The sequence below is a fragment of the Chinchilla lanigera genome, unplaced genomic scaffold, assembly GCF_000276665.1.
Source record: "Chinchilla lanigera isolate Chin_1 unplaced genomic scaffold, ChiLan1.0 scaffold00106, whole genome shotgun sequence".
Lineage (NCBI taxonomy): Eukaryota > Metazoa > Chordata > Mammalia > Rodentia > Chinchillidae > Chinchilla > Chinchilla lanigera.
The window spans coordinates 3,417,242-3,439,662 of NW_004955507.1; the positions used below are offsets into that span (position 1 = coordinate 3,417,242).

A 22,421-nucleotide genomic window follows, 5' to 3' on the forward strand; every position below is an offset into this window, starting at 1 on the left:
AAAAAAAAAAAAAAAAAAAAAGAAGCACCAGTTGATGGGTAAAAGGTATATGGGAACTCTGTACTATCCTTGCAACTTTTCTCTAAATCTAAAATTATTTTAAATTTAAAAGTTCCCTCAAACAGGTCTAGTGTGGTGACTCACACTTGTACTCCCTGAACTTGGAAGGCCAAGGCAGGAGGACTGCTACAAGTTTGAGGCTAGCTTGGGCTACCTAGTGAGTTCAAGGCCACCCTGAACTCTATACAGTCAGACTCTGTCTCAAAAAAATAAAACAAAACAAAGCACTTCATATAAATAAACTAACTGGAAATTTTGGCGGGGGGGAGAAAAAGAGAAAGGAGAGAAAAAGAATGTTCTGTATATTAAAAGTGACCTAAAAGACATCTTGACAAAAAATAATGTATATCCTTTGGCCATGTACTTCTAGAAAATAATCTGCAATTTATGAACAAAAATTTATAAGCTAAAACAACTAATTCCTTCAATATATCAAATAGTAGGCAAACTGTATATAAATTAAGTCATATAGAATGGAACATTATGCAAACATTAAAAATGTTTATAATCTTTCAGTGATATGGAAAATGTGAAATAAAGTTAAATGAAAAGGGTAAAATACATTATGAATGTATATTTCTTAAGAGAAATATACATTCATAAAGAAAAACACTAGAAGGAAATACTACAAAATGTTATCAGTGGTTATTTCTGAATGATTATACATGGTTTTATTTTTTCCTTTACACTCTTCAAGAAGTCTAATATTCCTAGAGTGAGCATATATTACTTTTATAGTTTCTTCAAAAAATAAGTCAATGTTTAAAGTGTATACCATGAGTTTATAAGCATGCATGAAAACATGCTTATGCTATAAAGTTTAGTGAAAAAAGGAGAGGTTTAAAAAGTATTATGATATTGCCAAGCATGGTGGCACATGTCTGTAATCCCAGCACTCTGGGAAGCTGAGGAAAAAGGAACACAAATTCCAATCCAGGCAACTTGGTGACTTATCAAGACCCTGTCTCAGAATAAAGAATAAAAAAGGCAGGGGATGTAGCTCAGTGCATAGCTCCTGGATTCAGCTGCTGGTCAGTCTCAGTCTCTCTCTATCTCTATCTCTATCTACCTATCTACCTATCTACCTATCTATCTATCTATCTATCTATCTATCTATCTACATAGATGTGTATGTATAAAAACATATTCATAAGAAAAAGGCTAAAAGAAATGCCAAAAATATGAACACTGGTGCCAGGTGTGGTAGGGCACACCTGTAATCTCAACACTCACTGAGGAAGGAGGATCACCATGAGTTCAAAGTCAGCCTGGGCTCCACAGTGAGTTCAAGATCAGCATGAACTACATAGTGAAACCCTGTTTCAAAAAACCAAAACAAACAAACATTGCTGGAATGAGTGATTATTTTTTTATCCTTGTCTGTAATTTCCAGTCTTTCAAAAAAAAAAGCAAAAATGTTTTTCCTTTTGTATTACTGTATCTTTAATCCTCAGTATTCTTGTTGAGAGAAGTCATTATACCTGTCCTACATGAAGTCTATAGATACAGAATTAAATCACTACCTTGCTTTGAGTCTACAAAACTCAGCCAACACCCTGTAAAATTCCAGTCACAGAATAACTTGTTAGATCTTAAACTCCAAAAAAAGAGTAACAAAAAAATGTATTAATTGCTTAGAATAACTTAGCTCTACAATAAAAAAGCTTAATTCATTTACGCCTGACCCTATGCTTGATATTAGGTATAAAATAAATGAAAACAGACTCTTCCCTTAAGAAGGTCCTAAGCTGAATAAGAAGAGGCTGACTGGTGTAGTCTAACTTAAAATGCCCCTTCTGTGCTCACTTCGGCAGCACATACACTAAGTGCCCCCTCCTCCTGAAAGTCCGTGTATCCAAGGCTTCAGCCCCAGTTTTTGGTGCTACAGGAGGTGGCAGAACCTTGACGAAGTGATGCCGCCAGAAGGGTTAGCTCACTAAGGATGTGTCCTCAAAGGGGACTGTAGGGTCCTGGTCTCTTCCTCTTTCACTCCCTGCTATGAAGTAAAAAGTTTTGCCACATCCTCCCTGCCACCATATGCTGCCTTACCACAGGTCAAAAGGCAACAGAGCCACTCAGTCATGGACTAAAATCTCCAAAACGGCAATCCAAAACAAACTTTTCACTGAAATTCATTAGCTCAGGTATTTGCTATAGCAATGGAAACCTGAATTATATATTAGCCCTGCCTATTCAGCTAAATATCAAGAGACTGAGACAAAATAAAATTCCTGAGAAAGAACTACCCACAGCATCAGGATTTACTCAAACTATGCTTTGATTTCTCAACCCAGCAAATGAAAGTCCTAACTTTGCTCCCATAATTCTAAAATAAATAAACTTACCCAGAAGAATTCCTTCCTACTTTATAGTATCAGACTAGGACCTTGATTTTACAGTCCTTTACAACTGTAAATAACTCATTAGTAAGAGTTACAACTTGCCAGCTACTCTATGTACTATATCTCTAAATAAGAAAATTGAGATTCAGAAAGTCATTTGCCAGGAAAAGTTAGTGTTTCAAGTTCAAAACAATATATTGGAACTCCTGGTTTTCTTTAAGCAAATTTGTACTGTGTGACCAAAATTAGAGATACCTTAACCACACCTGGAACCTCCTGTTTAACTGGAGAAATCCAAGAGCTTCCACCGCTTTCTCCAGGGGCCTGTAGTATACTGAGATTCCAGAGACAAGCTTGCTTTCTTGGCTGAGCCAAAACTTGTCCCAGTGAGAGCCAAAAACTAAATGAGATCCTTAACAACATTGTCTAGTGATTCTACAAAGACCTCTAAAGTGCCATCACTATTTTCCTGCCTTCAGGCACCTGTCTAATAAGTTGCTTCTTCTTTGCTGACTCCGGCATATTATGAACATGCTGGACGAGCTCCCTTAGCGCCTCTTCTGTACGCTGCTGGATCTCCTCCTGCTGAGAGTAGGAATCTGCTTGGTTCCATTTCTGAGATTTTCCCAGCTGGATGGACTTAGCATGACATGAAGCTGTCAGATCAAGGTCATCCTAAAGAAAATTTAAAAGAAATATGAATTAATTTACTTTCTTGGCTTTGTTTTTGAGTTCCCACAAAAATTTGGGGAAAAAAAAGAGGCATGGGAACATGCTATACTCCTACACCCAAGAATAAGAAAGATCTTATAGTCATGAGATGAAGAGGAACCTCTTAGTAAAGGTTAATAGTCCACTCCCATGACCTTCCCCGGGAACCTAAATGCATCTAGAATATTCCTACCAAGAATTATATTTGTAGAAGAGTTCAGTTTTCAAAACATCTTTTAAACATCACTTAATCTCATGTAATCATCACTGCTATCTTACAAGGTAAGCAGGAAATGTATCATCATTCCCACTGAAATACTGAAGTTAAGCTACAAAGTCACCTAGACACTGAAGTGACAGGCACACCCTGGAACACAAGTGTATTGCTTCTTGGCCACTGTCCTTTCCCATATACACAATTTAATGTGACAACTATTTGGTAGTGGTAAAGGAATAAAAACAAAGACTCTTTAAGAAAAGCCGCATTCCAGTTAACTAACTGAGATCAAATAGTGTTTTCCTGGACATACCAAATATTTCCTTAATACGCTCCTGCTGGCCTGAACCACCAGCAGTACACACATGACTATCCCAATGGCCAGCATGGGACAGTCCCCTCAGGTGGCACAAACCACCCAATGGCACAGTCATGTATGTACTACCAGTGGTTCAGAGCTGCCTGGCAGTGAGACAAGCAAATTACAGCCTAGTCATGAACATATTGAAACAGGGAGAAATAGTCTTTTAGACATTTGATAGTTTTGCCATGCCACTGAACTTGAATAAGAATGAATTGCATAAAACTGTACTTTTATTATTATAAAGTATTTAATATACTTGCTATATACAAATGTATTTTTTATTTTCTATTTTCCATGGTTTGACCTGATTTTGTGTTTTTCATTTTTGTTCTTTTTTTTAAATTCTAATCTTAACTTTCCTTGTTTGGATGAAGAATAGTTTCCTAGTCACCCTTAGTTACACCTGTTAAATTGTTTTGGTATCTGCTATCGTTTGAATATAGTTTGGCTCCCAAAGATTCATATCCTAGAAACTTGGTCCTCGGTGCTATGGTGTTGAAGCAGTAACACCGTTAAGAGGTGGGTCTAGTGCACAGTAATTAGACCATGGTGGCTCCATCCCCAGGAATACATTAATGTGATCTGCCAGAATGGGCTGGGTCTTTTGGCAGTGAGGTAATTCTCTCAAGAATGAGTTGTTATAAAGTGAGCCCACCCCATGGTCTCAGTTTCCCTTTTTTATTTCTCTGTTATGTTCTCATGTAGCTAAGGATGCTGGTACCATACTGTTTGTACCTTCTGAACACCAACATCATGGGGCAAATAAATTGGAAGGAAGGAAGGAAGGAAGGAAGGAAGGAAGGAAGGAAGGAAGGAAGGAAGGAAGGGAAAGGAAAGGAGGAAGGGAGGAAGGGAGGAAGAAAAAGACAGACAGAAACAAAGAAAGAAAAAGAAAGTTTTATATTCTTACCTTTGACAATTGAGTTCTTGAGCCCAAATAGTGCAACCTGGCACATTCCCGAATATAAGCAGGAGCCTGAGCAGGACATAAAAGAAAACCAGGACCTTGTGGTTAGCAGTACCTAAAATTCTTTTGGGTCACAAAAATAAACAATGGTCTCAATATATCTGACTGGTAGATTACTTCAGAAGGCCAGACAGTACCCAAAATGCCCTATTCTATAGCTCTTTTTTCTTACCCACAAATAGATACCTTAACATGTCTGATGGAAAAACTGTGAAGACACCAATATAGTGGCTGCTATTTTTTTAAAAATCAAAAATGGCATATATATACTCAAGTGAGCCAGATACTAAAATATAGGTGTAAAAAAAAATAAAATAAAATATAGGTGTTTTAGTAATGTTTATATTTGACCAAAAATATCTCCAAAATCCTTACAAATTCCAAGCTGTCTGCAGATCACAGTTTACAATCATTATATAGAAAATACCATTTAGGATTACTGTGGGATAGAAGCCCATGACAAGTCTTAGTAGAAATATAAAATAATACATCCACTCTTTTACTAAGTATAAAATAATAGAGAACAATGTGGCAATATCTAATAAAATTACATTTACCTTTACCCATTGATCCAGAAATCTCACTTCTGGCAATCTATCCTAAAGATATAACTCCAGAAATACAAAACACACCTGCCTACAGTTAATCAAAAGATACAACCTAAATATTCATTAACAGGAAACTGGTTGGTGAACTTTCAAACATCCATACAACACTGTACTGTGCAGTCATTAAGAGAGAGGCCGAAAAAGAAGAAATACAGAGAGCAAGAAAGAGAAAAGACAGAAAGGCAGACAGAAAGAAACAAAGACAAAAGAGAAGGGATCTGGGGATTTAGCTCAGTGGCATAGTGACTGCCTGGCAAGCACGAGGTCTTGAGTTCGATTCCCAGTACTTGAAAAAAACAAAAAACAAAAAAAAAGAGGAAGAGAGAGAAAAAAAGGAAGTAGGAAAAGAGGAAGGCAGGGAGGGAGGCAAGCACGTAGGCCTTGAGAAGTTATATGGAGGAATTTCTAGAAGGTACTGAGTGAGAAAAGTAAAATACAAAACAGTATATAAAGTAACTGTAAGAAAGAAGAGGAAATAAGAATACACACAGGGCTGGGGATTTAGCTCAGTGGCAAAGCGCCTGCCTGGCAAGCGCAAGGTCGTGAGTTCGGTTCCTGGTATTGGAGAAAAAAAAAAAAAATAAGAATACACACTCACACATACACACACACACCATATACTTGTTTTTACAAAAAGAAACACTAAGAAGATAAACCAGAAAATAATATGGAAATTGGTTAGGGAAAGGACTACAGTTTCTCTAAGTACACCGCTTTATGTAGTTTTGACTTCTGAGTCATGTGGATACGCTACAGGTTTAAAAAGTTAAAATTAAGGGCCCAGGGATATAATTCAGTGGCACAGCACCTGCCTGGCAAGCACAAGGTCCTGAGTTAGGTTCCTGGGACCCTAAAAAAAGTTATAGAAAGTTAAAATTAAATCTACAGGGAAAAAGTGTGAACAAAAACAGGAAAAATGAACTATCTGTATATTACATTGATAAAATGAGTGCAGAGAAATGAATTATTTCACATAACTTTTAGAAAAATTGTATTCTGATGATATATCCTCAAGGGCTATCTCCAAAGGAAAAGAAACCACAAGGGTTACACAGTGAATTTAAGGCTAGCCTGCACTGTACTACAAAGTAAAACTGTGCCTCCAAAACAAAGCCAAAAAAAAAAAAAACCCTTTAAAGTGTCAAATCTGAATTCATATTATTAAAATGAACTTATAATTTCTTTTTTAAAAATTTAAAATATATTGCCTTGTCCTCAAAGAACCTAGAAGAACAATGATAGCTCAGAAACATTAATATCCTATTGCCATTCAAAGAAACTAAGGCTCCTTGATAATAATGATTCTACATCCAGGGCAGAGAAAGTACAAAGTGAGCTGGCGACATTCTATGCTAGAAAGGAGACGTTCAAACACTAATGGATTCTTGTATAAAAGCAAAAATGGGGTGGGCTCAGTGGCAGAGCATTTGCCTAGCATGTAGAAGGCCCTGGGTTTAACCCCTAGAACCACAGAAGAAAAAGCATTACTATGCAATCCAGCAGTGCTACTTCTGGATGCACACCTGAAAGAATACAAGGCAGGGCTCTGAAGAGATATTTTATACCATGGTTGTAGTGGAGTTATTCATAACAGCTTAACCACAGAAGCAACCCAAGTGTTTATCCTCAGACAGACAGACAAGTAAAATACGGTATATACACAAAACGGAATACTAAGCAACCTTAAAAAAAAAAGAAAAAAGAAAAAGAAAATCCTATCACATGCTATCGTGTGGATAAAATTTCAAGATATATGAGGGAAATAAGCCAGTCACAAAAAGACAAATATTATATGATTCCACTTATATGAAGTACTTAGAGTAATTAAATTCATAGAGACAGAAAGTAGAATGGTGGTTGCTAGGGACTGGGTAAGGAGAAAATGGAGAATTATCATTTCACAGTATTGTGTTTCAGTTTTACAAAATAGAGAATTCTGACGACAGATAGTAATGATGGTTGCCCACATTAACAATGTATTTAATACCACTGAACCATATTTAAAAATAGGTAAGAGGCTATCACATCTCTTTAAGAAAGCCTCACCTAAGCTGTACAGTATTTTGGGTTCTTTTGTTTTGTTTTGTTATTTCATTTTTCTTACTTTTACTTGGCCCAAACTTGCTCTGCAGAACCTATTTTTCCTACCTTTAATAAATATGAAACTTTGTCACCAAAAAAAAAGTTAAGACAGCCAAGTGTGGGAGTGCACAACTGTGGTCTCAGGAACTCAGCAGGCTGAGGTAGGAGAATCACTGAGTTCATGAGTTCAAGACTAACCTAGGCAACACAGGAAGACTCCCATCTCAAAAAAATCAAGACGATCACTTTTATGTTTGTTTGTTTGTTTATTACAGGGTGAGCATCTCTAATCTGAAAATCCAAAATCTGAAACTTTTTGAGCACCAATATGATGCCAAAGGAAAATTTCACCCCTGATTTCATGTGTTGGATCACAGTCAAAACTCAGGTACAGGGATAGGGATTTAGCTCAGTGGCGCAGCTCCTGCCTGGCAAGTGTTAGGTCCTAAGTTCAATACCCAGTACCAAAAAAAGGAAAAACTCAAGTGCACTAAAGATATTGTATAAAATTACCTTCAGGCTATGTGTATAAGGTGTTTATGAAATATAAATCAATTTCATATTTAGACTTGGGTCCCATCAGGAACATACTCATTATATATTTGAAAACATTCCAAATCCAAAACATTTCTGGTTGCAAGCATTTCAAGATAAAAGAAAATCAACCTGTATTTTACTATAATTTTTTAAGTTAACATTAAAATAAAAAGGAAAGAAATTCTGACACATGATGTAACAATGAATCTTAAAAACATTATGCTCTTTTAGATAAAACAATAATCCATAGATACTGTTATTCTACTTATATGAAGTGTGTAGAGCAGTCAAATTCATAGAGATGGCAAGTAGAATGGAGGTTGAGGGGAGGGAGAAGGGGCAGTTGCATTTCAATGGATACAGAATTTCAATTTTGCAAGATGAAAATAGTGGTAATGTTTGCATTAAACATGAATGTACATAATGCCTTAAAACTATACACTTTAAAATGGTTAAGATGGTAAATTTTATATGTATGTTACCATAAGAAAAAAAGGACCCAGAACTGAATGATCTTGGAAATTCTCAGCCTGTGCAAATAGAAAAGATACTAAAATTAAGAGATTCACTCTCAAGAAAGTATATTCTAAAGAAAAAGCCAAGGATGTGACTGTACAACCTTTTTCTAAAATTAGAAACATCAGAAGGTCAGAGTTTTCAGTCACACAAAGGGCCCTTGTAAGAGGGCAAGAGTGCACCTCCCAGATCATCTCACTGAACCTTTAGAAAGCTTAAAGGCATTGTCCCTTGGCCTCCTCAGCAGGAGACCAAGGTACAGGACTTATCTTCAAAAGATCTATGTGGGTAACTTTTGTCTAATGGAATGAACCTCCCTGAAATCCACAGAAGACCCACGAAGTTCTGGAGAAAATTATGCTGGCAGAACCACTGCCTATTTGGCCTGAAAGGGACAAAGAATATGAAATGAAAGGGGGCTGTAGACTCTCAAAATTCAACTGGTAGGAAGCAGGCAGAACAAAACTGGGAAGCTGCCAGCATATGCTGCCTTTCATGAAAAGGGCGGGGATGACTCAGAAAAGTAGAGCCAACCACCCAGGGGACTGAGACCTACTCAGCCTCTGTTCCTCCCACCTGACAGGGCTCTGCCACTGTCCATTCTGGTTTAGAGTCCCTCAGGATCATTGTCCTCTAGGGGCCCACTTTTTCTTTTTATCTAGAATTCCACTCGGTTCCCTCTTCCTTATCCCCTTAACAAAATGCCATCCTTTACCTACCTTAAAAAGTTTCTGGGAGTGTTTGATCATAAAAGCCATCCCATTGTTTAACTTTGTGATATTTTCCTGAAGGTCATTTGCAGTAACCTATTCAAAGGAAAAGAGACCAAAAAGGGGGCTTTAAGGGTTGAGAGTAACACTGACCAATAAGCTTATTCTTTCAAATGCATGATTGTGTCTACCCCTAACAAAGGTACCTTTAGACATCTGATTGCAGAAATACTGGCTTAGGGGTTAGTAGGTTTCCACTAGATATGACACAAGCCCTACCATGTGTCCCTGAAACAACCAAGAAATCCATGAGAACCAGCTTCATTTCCTACTTCTGCTTGAAAATTAGATATGTATGCAAAGTTGCTACAGAAAAGCTAGTCTAGCATTCAAAACTGAAAGGAAAAGTGCTGTCTTTACTAGCTATCAAGGACATTGCCTCTTCAGAGAAACTGGAGTTTCTCCCAAGATAAAGGAGAACTGTCACAACTGATACCAAAGGTGACATCTGTTTCTTAACAACACAGTCCAATTGTTATTGATTCCCTTCTCCTGTTTCTCCCGTCTTCTTTTTCAAGTACTTCAGCACTTCTGCTATGCCCAAACCCTCACCTCAGCATGAATCTCTGTTATTTGATCTATTTGCTTTTCTCAGGACCCCTCTCATACTTTTTTATAACCGTAATTTATTTACTCTTTTTCCATAGCTTTGGTTAACTGCTTCTAAAACCCTTCATGCTGAAGCTTGATCTCTTTAATGTGGACAAGTGTTGGTATCTCCTCTCCTCCCCCCCCCATACCACAGGCTCTTCCTGGCCCAAAACTTTCTTTCTTTCTTCTTTTTTTTTTAATAATTACTTGTTAGGTAAAATTTTTTTTAATAATTACTTGTAGGTAAAATGTTCCACAACCTCTCTCCTTTACTTTCCTATTCTCCTGTCTTATAATCTCAAAAATATTTTTATATGTCACTATGACCTATTTCTACTGTCTTCCCAACAGCTTTGTGAAGTAAGTGGTAAAGCTACTAAAATAGCCAGTTTACAGAGGAGGGACCTAAGGATAAAAAGGTCTAAAAATGTAGGTAACATAAGTGGTCTACAGCTTTCAGCCCAGATACTCTGCCTCACAATTCCATCATATGATGAAATCTAGATTATGATGTGTTATGTACATGTACTGACTTCCCACAATGAGTGTAATCATTATGTACTGCAAACATATACTAATAAAATAAAAAATTTAAACTTTATTTTGAATAAAATAGCTTTGTGCCTCCAGGTCAAATATGAGTTATTTGTTTAAAGCAGGTCTGGTGGCAGAACCCGGTATTCCAGCACTCTAGGGGGCTGAGGTAGGACTGCAAGTTCAAGCCCTGCCTGGGCAATTTAATGACTTAGACCCTGTCTCAAAATAAAAAAGGTTGTTTTTTAAAAACAAAACAAAACAGGGCTGAGGATGTAGCTCAGTGCAAAGGCCTTGAGATCAATACCTAGTACCATGAGGCAAAAAAAAAAGGTTAAAAGACTTTAGGAAATTTATTTCTTAGGTAAGTGACTAAGAAGGTCATGATCTCACTAATAAGCACATTCAGCTTTACCAAAAAAACTGTGTCTATGGGAAATAGCTTAGGACAGAATTCCTCCATCTGTCACTTCATATAAAGCTTGGTGACACTATCTCCTAAGATCACACTGTTCAATTCTAAATTTTTTTTTTTCAATTCTAAATTTATACCATTAAATCTTCAAAAATTAATTTGATTTCCAAAGAAGGCTGTCCTGTTAAGGAATTCATAATGACCAGCCAAAACAAATATTCTAGTTTTCTTGGTAGCTATAATTTTCCACAGTTTCCACTAGTAAGTTGCCATGCAGGTTTGCCAGAGATTGATTTATAAGTAAGGTTACAGGAATTAACCACTCAGGTTAGATGACTCTTGAATGAACTAATAAAGCAAGTTCCCAACCTCATAAAGCTGAAGACTAGATCTTGGACCCATAATAACCTCACCAAGGTACAGCCACAGTATAAGGCCGAGCCTAGGAAAACCAAGCAATCTTTTTCTTCCCCTCAACACTCACATTTTTTGGCCACAGGACATGGGGTGCAAACATAAGGGCAAGATTATAGGCAGACATTTTATTCTTGTCTTGTTTCTTTGCTGTCTGGTACAAGAGATCAAGTAACAACTTCAGCAAGTTACGATTGGGTGGAGGGAGAATGAGGAAGAGCAACTGCAGAGCCTCAATTTGCCGCTCCTTATCTGGTGTATTGGTCTTGTTTCCTTTATCATCAAACTGCATCAAGTCTTGAGGACAAAAGAAATTTTTGAAGAAGAGAAAATATCAGTAAGAAAAAAGAAAATCAGTGCTATTACTGTTTTACTATTATCCTCCCGTCAATCCCCAACAAAGGAAAAAAATCAAACATAAATAAAATTCAAATGTTATAGCATCTTAGCATGTTGCAAGGCCTTGGTTTGATCCCCAAAACCAAAAAAGAAAATGGACAGAACCTGAATAACCCATCCTCCAAATAAAATAGCTGGACACAGTGGCTCATTCCTATAATACCAGCTAGAGAAGGATTATAAGTTCAAGGCCAACCTGGGCAATTTAGTGAGACCTTGCCTCAAAATAAAAAGGCTGGAGCTGTAGCTCAGTGGTAGAGCACTTGCCTAGTATGTACGAGGCACTGCATTTGAGGGAGGGGAAGGGAGGGGAGGGGAGGGGAAGAGGAAAGGGGGAAGGAAGAGAGAGAATACAGAAATGAAATGGCTACTAAGCATTTGTGTGCTCAGTATCATTAGCTATAAAGAAAACATATATAAAAACCATACTGAAATACTACTTCACACCTACTAGCATGACTATAATCAAAAAGATCACAACATAAATATTGGCAAAGACAAAATTAAGTTCTATAACATAGCTGGAAATATAAAATGGTATAACCACTTTGGAAAATATTTGGTGATTTTTCTTTTTTTGTTGTTTTGGTCTTTTTTGAGACAGGGTCTTGTTACGCAGTTCAGGCTGACCTTAAACTCACTTTGTAGCCCAGGATGGCCTTGAACTCACAATGATTCTCCTGCCTCAGCTTCCCAAGTGCTGTGATTACAGGCATGTGCCACCAGCACTAGAAAATATTTGGGCACTACCTCAAAAAGTTAGAATTACCATATGTTACAGCAATTCCCAAGAGAAAAGGAAGCATGTCCACACAGGTCTTTGATAATGCTCCTTCTTCTTTTCCCTACTCTGATATTTTGTAACTAAAAGAAAAATCAGCTGGACAGGGTAGCACACCCCTGTAATCCCAGCACCTAGAAGACTGAGGCAGGAGCCTCAACCACGAGTTCGAGGCCAGCCTGAGCTACATAGTGAGTTCAAGGCCAATCTAAAATACATGGAGACCCTGCCTCAAAAACAAAGAAGAAAAAAAGGGAGGGAAAGAGGGAGGGAGGGAAGGAGGGAGGAAGGAAAGGAAAAAAAAGAAAGGCAGGCAGCCAGGCAGGCAGGAAGAAAGAAGGGAAGGAAGAAAGAAAGGAGGGAGGGAGGGAAGAAACAAAGGAATGAAAGAAGGAAAAGGAAAAGAAAGACAATCAGATTTTTAAAATTCAAAACTAGCTTTTTTTTACATAATACTGTATAAATTATTCAAAAGAAAAGGGTCCTTATATTTCTTTTTCTTAAAATTAGAAAAAAAGAATTGTTCAAGGGCAGAAAACTAAGTAAACACAACATGGATTCTGTTAGAGCCTCTGGCAGGATAACAGCTGTGCAACTTAAGAATGAATTCCCTACCATAAAGGCTGAAAAAAACTATGAGCTTAAAACAGGATATTGTCCAAGATATATTAAGTGAAAAAAGCAAACCACAGTACCACGTATATATATCTATCATTACATAAAAAGAGGGGGAAAGGAGTGTATGTATTTCTAAAAATATTTTTTTAAAAAACCACTGTTATGATTTATATCTAAAATGTCATCCAAAGCCTCCTGTGGAGAATGACTGGATCATGGGGGCTTACAGCCAGCTTGCTGTTGGGAGGTGGAATCTGGTCAGAAGAGGTGAATCACTGGGAGTGTGGCCAGGATCTAGCTCCCTCACCCTTCCCTTGATGTCTCTCTGCTTCCTGCTGCCAAGTCATGAGCTGTTTCCCCTCTGCCATGCCACCTACCTTGAAGCTGGCTATGGACTAAAACTTCTACAAGCTGTGAGACAAGATAAACTTTTCCTCCTTTAAGTTATGGGTGTCAGGCACTGTGTCTCAGCAATTAGAAAGTAACTAAGACTCTGGGAGGTTGCATTACAAATCAACAGCACTGGTTGTCTCAGGGAGGAACTAGGGAACAGGAATGGAAGAGAAGTTTCTCACTGTATCATTTCTGAACCTTTTGAATTCTGACCTATGTGAATGTACTGCTTATTCAGAAAACAAATAATAGGAGCAGGGAGTAATTAGGTGTGAAACCAGGGTCTCTGCATTGAACTACATCCCTAGCTCTAGTTTTATTTTGAGACAGTCTCACTAAGTCACTAAATTGCCCATGCTGAGCTAGAACTTTGGATCTCCCTGCATCAGCTTCCCAAAGTACTGGGATTACAAGTGCTACCATGCCCAGTTTATAAAATTATTTTCAAAAAACAAATTTCCAAGTGTAGAGATAGTCCCAAATGAAGCATAGAAATGTTTAGCAAAAGACCCAAACCAAGGCAAATATACCAAATCTGTAACCATCTAAGGTATGTGAATACAATAAATCCATTCAATCCAATGAAAAGCAAACATTTATTGAGCAACTAAAATCTTCAAAGCACTATGCTAAGCTCCATCAAGGATACAGAAATAAATAAAACCCAGACCTGTCAAAACTTTGTCTTAATAAAAAGCTTATTTATTTAAAAAAAAAAAAAAAAACATTGGCCAGGGATATACTTCAGCAGCACAAGTGCCTGCCTGGCAAGCACAAGGTCCTGAGTTCAAGTCCCAGTACAAAAAAAAAAAAAAAATGATTACATCAAACCTAACTGGCTAAAATGGGTCTATGTACCTAGAGGCACCCAACAATATTATGAAGTCTTAATCAATACCAGAAACTGCTGTGGTTTATAAGAACATAAAATCCCAAAGGACTTCATAAATTGAAAGAAATATATTTACATTCTTTCTCACTTTCTATACTCACCAGCAATTTTGAGGTGCGCATGGAAATGTTTATGTGTCAGCAGGGGCTCCGGTAACTCTCCTAGAAACATCTTCAGCAAAGTAGCAACATCATTTGAATGAAACTCCCCTGATTCCAAGTCAATATCAGTTCCATTATTGAGAGCATCCCTTAAAATCTGCTGTCGGACACTATTGCCTGGAACTCTAAACAAACCCTCTACTCGCAAGTCTGCTTAGCATGGAAGAAAACAAGAGGACAGGCAAACAGGAAGCAAAAAGATTAATATAAAGATTAATACATATTAATAAAAGATTAACATACAATAAAAAGATTAATATATATATATATATTACTTTTCACTTAAAAGACCCTTTAAAAAGCCTTTTAAGACTTTAGCCTTTTCTTTCAGAGGAGTTTAGAACCTACTATTCCATTGAAAACATATATCTGAACTTCCCTGAGCACCTGAGTTCACCCACACTGAAAGATGGACCTCCCACAAGTCATTCACCTGTCTGAGGTACATCTGGAGACTGAATTTAACCGTAAGACCCCTTCCCTCTATATCCCAGATTTGTTTGGAAGGCCTGTGTTCATCTGGGAGGTATTATTTCCCCACCCTAAATAAATCTAGAGTCTCTGCACTGTTCCAGGAATTAGAACTCGGTCAGATCACCTTTCAGTCTAAGAGATTCCCAGAAGCTTAGTGTCATCCCAAACAAACTATTTGGCTCTTCCAACTAGGTTCTAAGTTTATCTAGGGAGGTTTTTTTTAAAAAAGTAAAACATAACATTTGATTTGATCCAGAAGAAGCATGTCCATGTTTTCATCTTTGTCTTCTTCAGGGGTCCAAGTTCACATGCCTACAGGGCCAGGCAGGTTAACAGTAAAGGAATGAATGGGAACCATAACAAACTGGAGAATACTTCCCCATGCTCTCGCTGATTATGTCCAAGTGGAAACTGGACCCAAGAAGCTAGATTTTCCTATCACCCAAAGAAGCTGAAAACCTGGACTCTTCTCATTTTAAAACACGGATAACTAATTTTATTTTTAATGTAATCCTTTGCCAACAAACAAAACGTAAGTGCAGATGACTCAGACCCCTAAGCTGCCAGTTTGCAACCTCTGCTCTAGTTCCTAGCACAGCGATCCATACTGAATAAGGCATAAATGTTTGAGCTGAATTTATCAAGGCATCATATAAGGCCTTATATATCAAGGTCATCATATTTCATATATACTCAGCTGTGTCAAGTACTTAAAGCAATGACATGACCAGCAAGACAACTAAAAAACATAATGGAAATTAAGTGAAAAGTACATGTAAATCACAGAATTCTAGACATTATAGCATGCTCAGGCCGGGGATATAGCTCAGCAGTGCAAGTGCAAGGTCCTGAGTTCAATTCCCGGTAGCAAAAAAAAAAAAAAAAAAAATAGCATGCTCCCTTATTTAAATGTCATAGTTATTTAGTGACAACAAATTTTTCCCAGGGGGATAAATGTAATTTCATAGATGTTAATTTACACACATCTTTGAGAGTATAGGACATATAAGTATACAAGATGAAATTTAAAAGGACATATATTTTAAAATCTATCCCAGAAATATCACTGGTTAGTTTTTTGGTGATGGTTAACTGGCACCTACTAATCCAAGGCAGTTAGCTCTCATTAAACAAAGAACAATAAAACTTCAAGTAGTCTTACTTTTGTGCAGATATTCAATCAGTTGGTATATCTGGGCAATGCCTTCCTCTGTCAATGGGGATCCAAATACTACTCCTTTTTCTGAAAACCACATAATAGAACAAAACTGTATTCACACAAATAGTACAAATTCATCCTATTGAAGACCACCCCAGCAAGGCATGGTAGCACATGTCTGTAATCCTAAGGAGGCTGAGGCAGGAAGACTGCTTCCAGTTCAAGGCTACAAAGTGAGTTCAAAGCGAATCTGAACTGCATAGCAAAACCCTGTCTCAAAAAAAAAAAAAAAAAAAAAAAAAAAACCTACCCCAGCATTATAGTTTAGCAAATGTTTTCACAGGATGAGTAAATAAAAACCTTGGCATTCGAAGTACACCAGAAAATACAATCAGAACAACTATCAAATCAGCTCCAAGTTCAATATTAGATTGTAAGTTCCTTCAAGAGCAAGACTGCTTTCTTATTTAAGTAATAATATCTATCACATTGATGTTAAAATTAATTTTAAAACAAAAAGAACTCACGACTGTCAAAGCATGACATATCATCCACCGGAGCTGGCACAGGATCATTTGTTAATGCATAAACATTTTTTCTAGCTGAATGGGTTTTCTTTTTTTTTTTTTTTTTTTTGGGTTTTTCTCCGGTACCGGGAATGGAACTCACGACTTTGCGCTTGCCAGGCAGGTGCTTTTGCCGCTGAGCTAAATCCCCAGCCCCCTGAACGGGTTTTCTATACTTAATAAAACAAGACTTCCTCCATATGTTATCAAAAGTAGTGCTCCAATTTCTTTATTTCCTGGGGAGGCCTTTCCTGGGGAGTTGTAAGTACCAGCCTTAGGAAAGCATTCCCAGGAATGAAAACATTTGAGAACTACTACAATAAAAAAAGTTCAGGTTTTCTTTGTGTGCTCTCCAGCTATGCCACTTTGGATTAAAAAAAAAAAAAAAAAAAAAAACCTAGTTTAATTAGTTTAATACAGAGACACTCATGTATAGTCTTAGCTACTTAGGAACCTAGGAATTCAAGGCCAGCCTGGGCAATATAGCAAGACACCACTTAAAAAAAAAAACTAAATTGAAAATTAAATATCATTTTAGTAAAGTATTAATAGGGCATGAAAATTAAGATGCCCCTGATAGCCACCTAAACAAACATGTTATCTATTAGGCACTGCATTCATTTACTTTAGTTTAATTATTTTTTATCTTAATAGTTTTATAATTTATTACTAGTATTTAAGGTTCTATTCCTTATGAAAATGAGAAAAATAGCTGGGTGTAGTGGCGTATGCCTGTAATCCGAGCACTTGGGAGACTAGGCAGGACAGCATATGAGTCTGAGTCTAGCCTGGGCTACATAATGAGTTAAAGGCCAGCCTGAATTACATAGTGAGACCTTGTCTCAAAAAAATAAGTAAAATTAAAATAAAGCTGGGCATGGTGGCACACACCTATAATCACACACTCCAGAGGCTGAGGCAGGAGGATTGTCATGAATTTGAGGCCAGCCTGGACTACAAAGTGGGTTCAAGGCTTGGCTGAACTACATAGCAAGACCCTGCCTCAAAAAAAGGAAAATGAGAGAGGATAATCATAACTCCTGGGCCGGGGATATAGCTCAGTGGCACAGTGCCTGCCTGGCAAGCGTGAGGTTCTGAGTTCACTTCCTGTGCCAAAAAAAAAAAATCACAACTCCTCAATGAATATGCAGGTGAACAAAGTCAAATCCAGGTGTGGTGGCACAAAAACACCTATAATCCCAATGCTCAGGAGGCTGAGGCAGGAGGATCGATCGCTGCAAATTCAAAGTCAGCCTGAACTACTAGTAAACTACTAGTGAACTACTAGTAAACTCAAGGTTATCTTGAACCACATAGTGAGACCCTGTCTCCAAAAAAAAAAAGAACAAAGTCCAGAGGTGCAGAGAGCAGCTGAGACTTGGCCACCCTTCATAGACACGTTTCCTACCCTTCCGCTTGAGAGACATTAGAGACCGGAAGAATCCTGATGCTGGGCCAGCCCCACCAGGCAATTTGAGGTCCACTTCTCCCATCAGCTGAGCCAGCTCAGTTCCAGGTAAATCGATAAGCCTTGTGATGTTGCTGACCACCAACTCAGTGAACACCTCAGGTTTCTCGTGTCGGAGTTTTTCCACAAAGAAGTCAGGATTGAAGATAACAGGCTGACCTCGAAGGGAAGAATCATTGCAGATGACAAAACTGCAGATGGCATCACTGAAAAAAATGAACCAGAAGATTTTGGGGGGGTATCATTTTGATACATGTTTCTCTGCCCTATAGATGGTTTTGGTTCCTGAGCCCACACAGGCAGAGCTTTCCTTATAATCAGCTTCCTGTAGTTGACCCAGCTGCCTTTGAATTCTGTTCCTCATCACCAGAAAGCTTTCACAGAACAGAGGAAATACACAGGTACATAAAAGATTCTCAATTCAGCCTTGTCCCGGTCTATAAATAGATGTTATTTATTTTGCAGTGCTAGGGATCAAATCCAGGGCCTAGCACATGGTAGGCCTTGAGCTATATATACACATCCAGCCCAGTTTTATGTTTAAAAATCTTTCAATTCTAGACACCTCTGACCCACCTGTCATTGAAGACCAACCTTTGCTCAGTTACTTCTCTCTAGGTCCCCTAATCTTAGCCAGTTTTCTGCTCCTATATTCCATTTGACTATACTCTTGGCAAAATTTTTTGACTCTCAAGAAACATTCATCTCCCTGTTTTTTGTTTCCCTATAACTACTTATACCCCTTTTTACTTTTAGTGTTTGTTACATTTAAGAACTGTGTTGTTCCATCTCTTATAGTAGACACATCATTGTACCCATCACCAATTAACTCTAATGGCTTCTTGTGACCCTTATTATATAAATAATAACAACCTTTATTATACTCCTATAGAAGCAATCATCTGCTATATGACCGAGGAATTAATATAACACAAGCCAGGAAGGACAAATTATCATATCTCAGTCAGGCAAAGTTAAATTTGCCTGACTCATACACACATTTCCCCAATAAAAACAATCACAACAATCACAAAAGTTGTCCACCACTGCTAAGCACACCAAAGCACTATTCCAGGGAAAATGACACATCTTAAATATTAAATATAACAGACCAATAAAAAATTTTGCCAACACTATATGGATAATTTTTAATAATAGTATAATGAAAATAAGGTATAATTAAACTGTAAAGTTCATCTCTACTCCCTTGAAAAATTATTTTTAATCAGTAGCCTAAATTTTCAGTTGGTGACTACAAGATTCCTTTTTTCTCTAAAATGATAATACACTATGAGAAATCATATAAAAATATAAAATTATGAATATATGACCAAAAAGTCACTTGAGAGGACTTAGAATGCTTATCTCCTCTACCTTTTTACACATGAGGATTGGTTATTTTCCTGCATAAGCTTAAAGATGCCAATGATTATAATATAAGCCAGTTATATCAGAAGGCATTTAAACTTTGACAAGATTCTCCTCCCAGCCAGGTGTGGTGGCGCATGCCTTAATCCCAGCACTCAGGAGGCTGAGGCAAGAGGATCATTGTGAGTTCCAGACCAGCCTAAGTAGGCTACAAAGTGAGCTCAAGGTCAGCCTGAACTGCATAGTGAGACCTTGTCTCAAAAAGACAAACAGGGATATAGCTCAGCAGCATAAGTGCCTTCCTGGCAAGCACAAGATCCTGAGTTCGATTCCTGGTGCCAAAAAAAAAGACAAACAAACAAGCTTTTGGGCCAGGGATATAGCTCAGTGGCACAAGCACCTGCTTGGCAAGTGCAAGGTCCTGAGTTCAATTCCCGGTACCAAAAAAAAGCATTCCCCTCCCACTGCTGGATTGAGCCCAGGACTTCCTGAGTTCTGGACAAGTACCTTATCACTGAGCTACATCCCTAGCACTTTTTGTATTTTTTACTTTTGGACAAAATCTCACTACATAGCCCAGGCTGTCCTCCAATTTACACTGCTCCATGCCTCAATCTCCTGAGTAGCTGGGATCACAGGGAGTGTGCCACTATCATGCCTAAAAAGCCTCTTTTTAAATGTCTATTTCAGGCAAGAAACAAGAGTCCATACAAAATTACTATTTATAATCACTGCCAACGTGAAGTTACTGAAAAGTCTAGAAAACCATGAAATGTGTTAGCACCAAGAAGAATCATAATTTATCAAGTCTAAACTAATCATCTTATGCAATTTACAACCCATTTAATTGCTTGTTTGTTTGTTTGTTTGTGAGACAGGGACTGCTATGCAGTCCAGGCTTGCCTTGGACTCACTATGGATCGCAGGTTGGCCTCAAACTCATGGCAATCCTCCTGGGTCACCCCCACAAGTGCTAGGATACAAGCATGTACCACCATGCCCAGCTGTACATCCCATTTAATTCTGAATAACTAATTTCAAATCAAATTAGTTCTAACATACAAATGCATATGAACAACATCCATTATATTCCTGAAGTAGAACAATGTCCAGAGCATGACTCAGTTAAGATTCTAAAACTTGTATCACAGCTAATCCTGGTAGCACTAAACTGGATCAAATACACCAATGAAAAAGGAGCTAAAAGCACAAAACCACCAGCTATATTGTTTCTCAGCAGAAAACTGCCTCTCCTAAACAGCCTGTGCAGGTACAAAGAAACAGATTTGAAGTTGCCACTACCTTTTTATTAGGAACTCAAGAAAAAAATAATCTTCGAAGTACTAACACATAAAGCTGGGATAATTGTACTGCTGATGTCTAATGGTTTATTGAAAGGAACAGTTCATGTTTAAATTTTTTTGACCAATTTTGCATGCTTATATCTGGTAATCTGAACAACTAATTTGAATACAACAATATGCAGTATAACAATTGGTGAATTCCTACCATCTTGTTTAGTGAAGCTCTGTATCATTTCTAATGTTTTTTATATTATCTTTTATTCTCTTTAATGGTTTGATCAATCTTGCATGCTACATCTGGTAATCCGAGCAACTTCATTGAAGATAACAGTATGTAATATAACAACCACTGTTAATGCCCATTATTCTGTTTTGAAACACTGTATCATTTTTATTGTTTTTGCTTTGTTTTGTTTTTGTCTATGTTATTTTTTATTATTCTCTTTAAAATAAAAAAAAAACAATCTCTTCTTTTCTTTACCCCCTGCTTCCCTTCTCCGTCCTATGTTCATTTACTCTTACTACGCTATGCTTTAATTTTTTTTTAAACTAGCTCTTTTTTTTAACCTCTTCCTCATTTTTTTCTGAGTGGAGCATCTGGTAAGACAGTATCTGTCTTTTACTTTTCTCATTGTTGACACACAATACCCAACATCCAAGATTAAAGGAGGAAAGGTTTATTTAGCTCACAGTTTGTAGAGGTTTCAGTTCATAATTGGCTGGCTCCAGGGCAGGGTGGCATGGCACACAAGCATCACAGAGAAGAAACAGTTTGTGGCAGGCAGAAGGCAGCAAAAGCATCCAAGCAACAAGCAGCAAGCGACAAGAAACGGCCCTCTTTTTGACCCTTATATTTTATCCACCCAGAACTGTGCCAAACCAATCAGTGGCCTAATTTAGCAATCACACACCCTTGATCCCAGCATCCACACACTCTAGATACAGCCACCTCCAAAATCCCCACCTATGACTGCTTGAGGCTTTGGGGAACATCTAGGTACATACAAACCCTAAATAGCAGATAAGAGATAGAAGACAGTTATAACTTTTTTTTTAAGGTATTCCCATATCACATAGTCCACTAATACCTTTCAAAAAATATATAATACCAAATACAAAGCTAAGAATATAAAGGAACATGCTAAATAACTTAAAGTCCTAGAACTAATGGAAAAATACTATGTTTAAGCAAAAGCAACTTCCTACTCTGCAATATTTTAAAACAAAGTTTTAAAGTTTGCTCAAATTCTAGAAAAATAAATAAATTTCTTACATAAATGCTGAAAGCTTCTGATGAGGCATTGGTAATCGAAGAGACAGGAAAAAACTTTGTCCTTGTTTGTGCGACAAAGAAAGTCCCTTTCCCTACCCCAGCACAGCCTACACAAATTCCAGACATATTAGAGGATACAAGGACACATTATAGAGCCTGAAAGCCAGTATTTATTAGAACTGTTAGCACTCTTCTGCAAGTAGGAACAAAATAGAATTTAAAAATTAGACCAGTTAACTATATTTGTCAACACATAGATGAAGCTGAACAACAGACTTCCTATCACCACTGCAAGTTGTATTAGATGAATACAACTTAGTTACTTAACATATGAGCACAAGGATGAGTTTTACAGTATGGGGGAAGAGTCATCCCTATGTCACATCATACACAAAAAAATAAATTATGGCTGGGTATGGTGGCACACATTTGTAATC

General features: G+C 37.5%; 1 protein-coding gene across 1 annotated transcript in view; it reads right to left on the bottom strand.

The window, feature by feature from the left end:
• Arhgap19 (Rho GTPase activating protein 19) overlaps positions 1-22,421 on the bottom strand; it is a gene marked incomplete in the record, with an annotated part of 71,671 nt that overhangs the window by 16,969 nt on the left and 32,281 nt on the right. Inside the window, 7 exon segments of the mRNA XM_013506225.1 lie at positions 2,886-3,077; positions 4,605-4,670; positions 9,124-9,210; positions 11,199-11,425; positions 14,313-14,522; positions 16,009-16,089; positions 17,980-18,245. Of these exon segments, the coding sequence (XP_013361679.1) occupies positions 2,886-3,077; positions 4,605-4,670; positions 9,124-9,210; positions 11,199-11,425; positions 14,313-14,522; positions 16,009-16,089; positions 17,980-18,245 (1,129 nt within the window).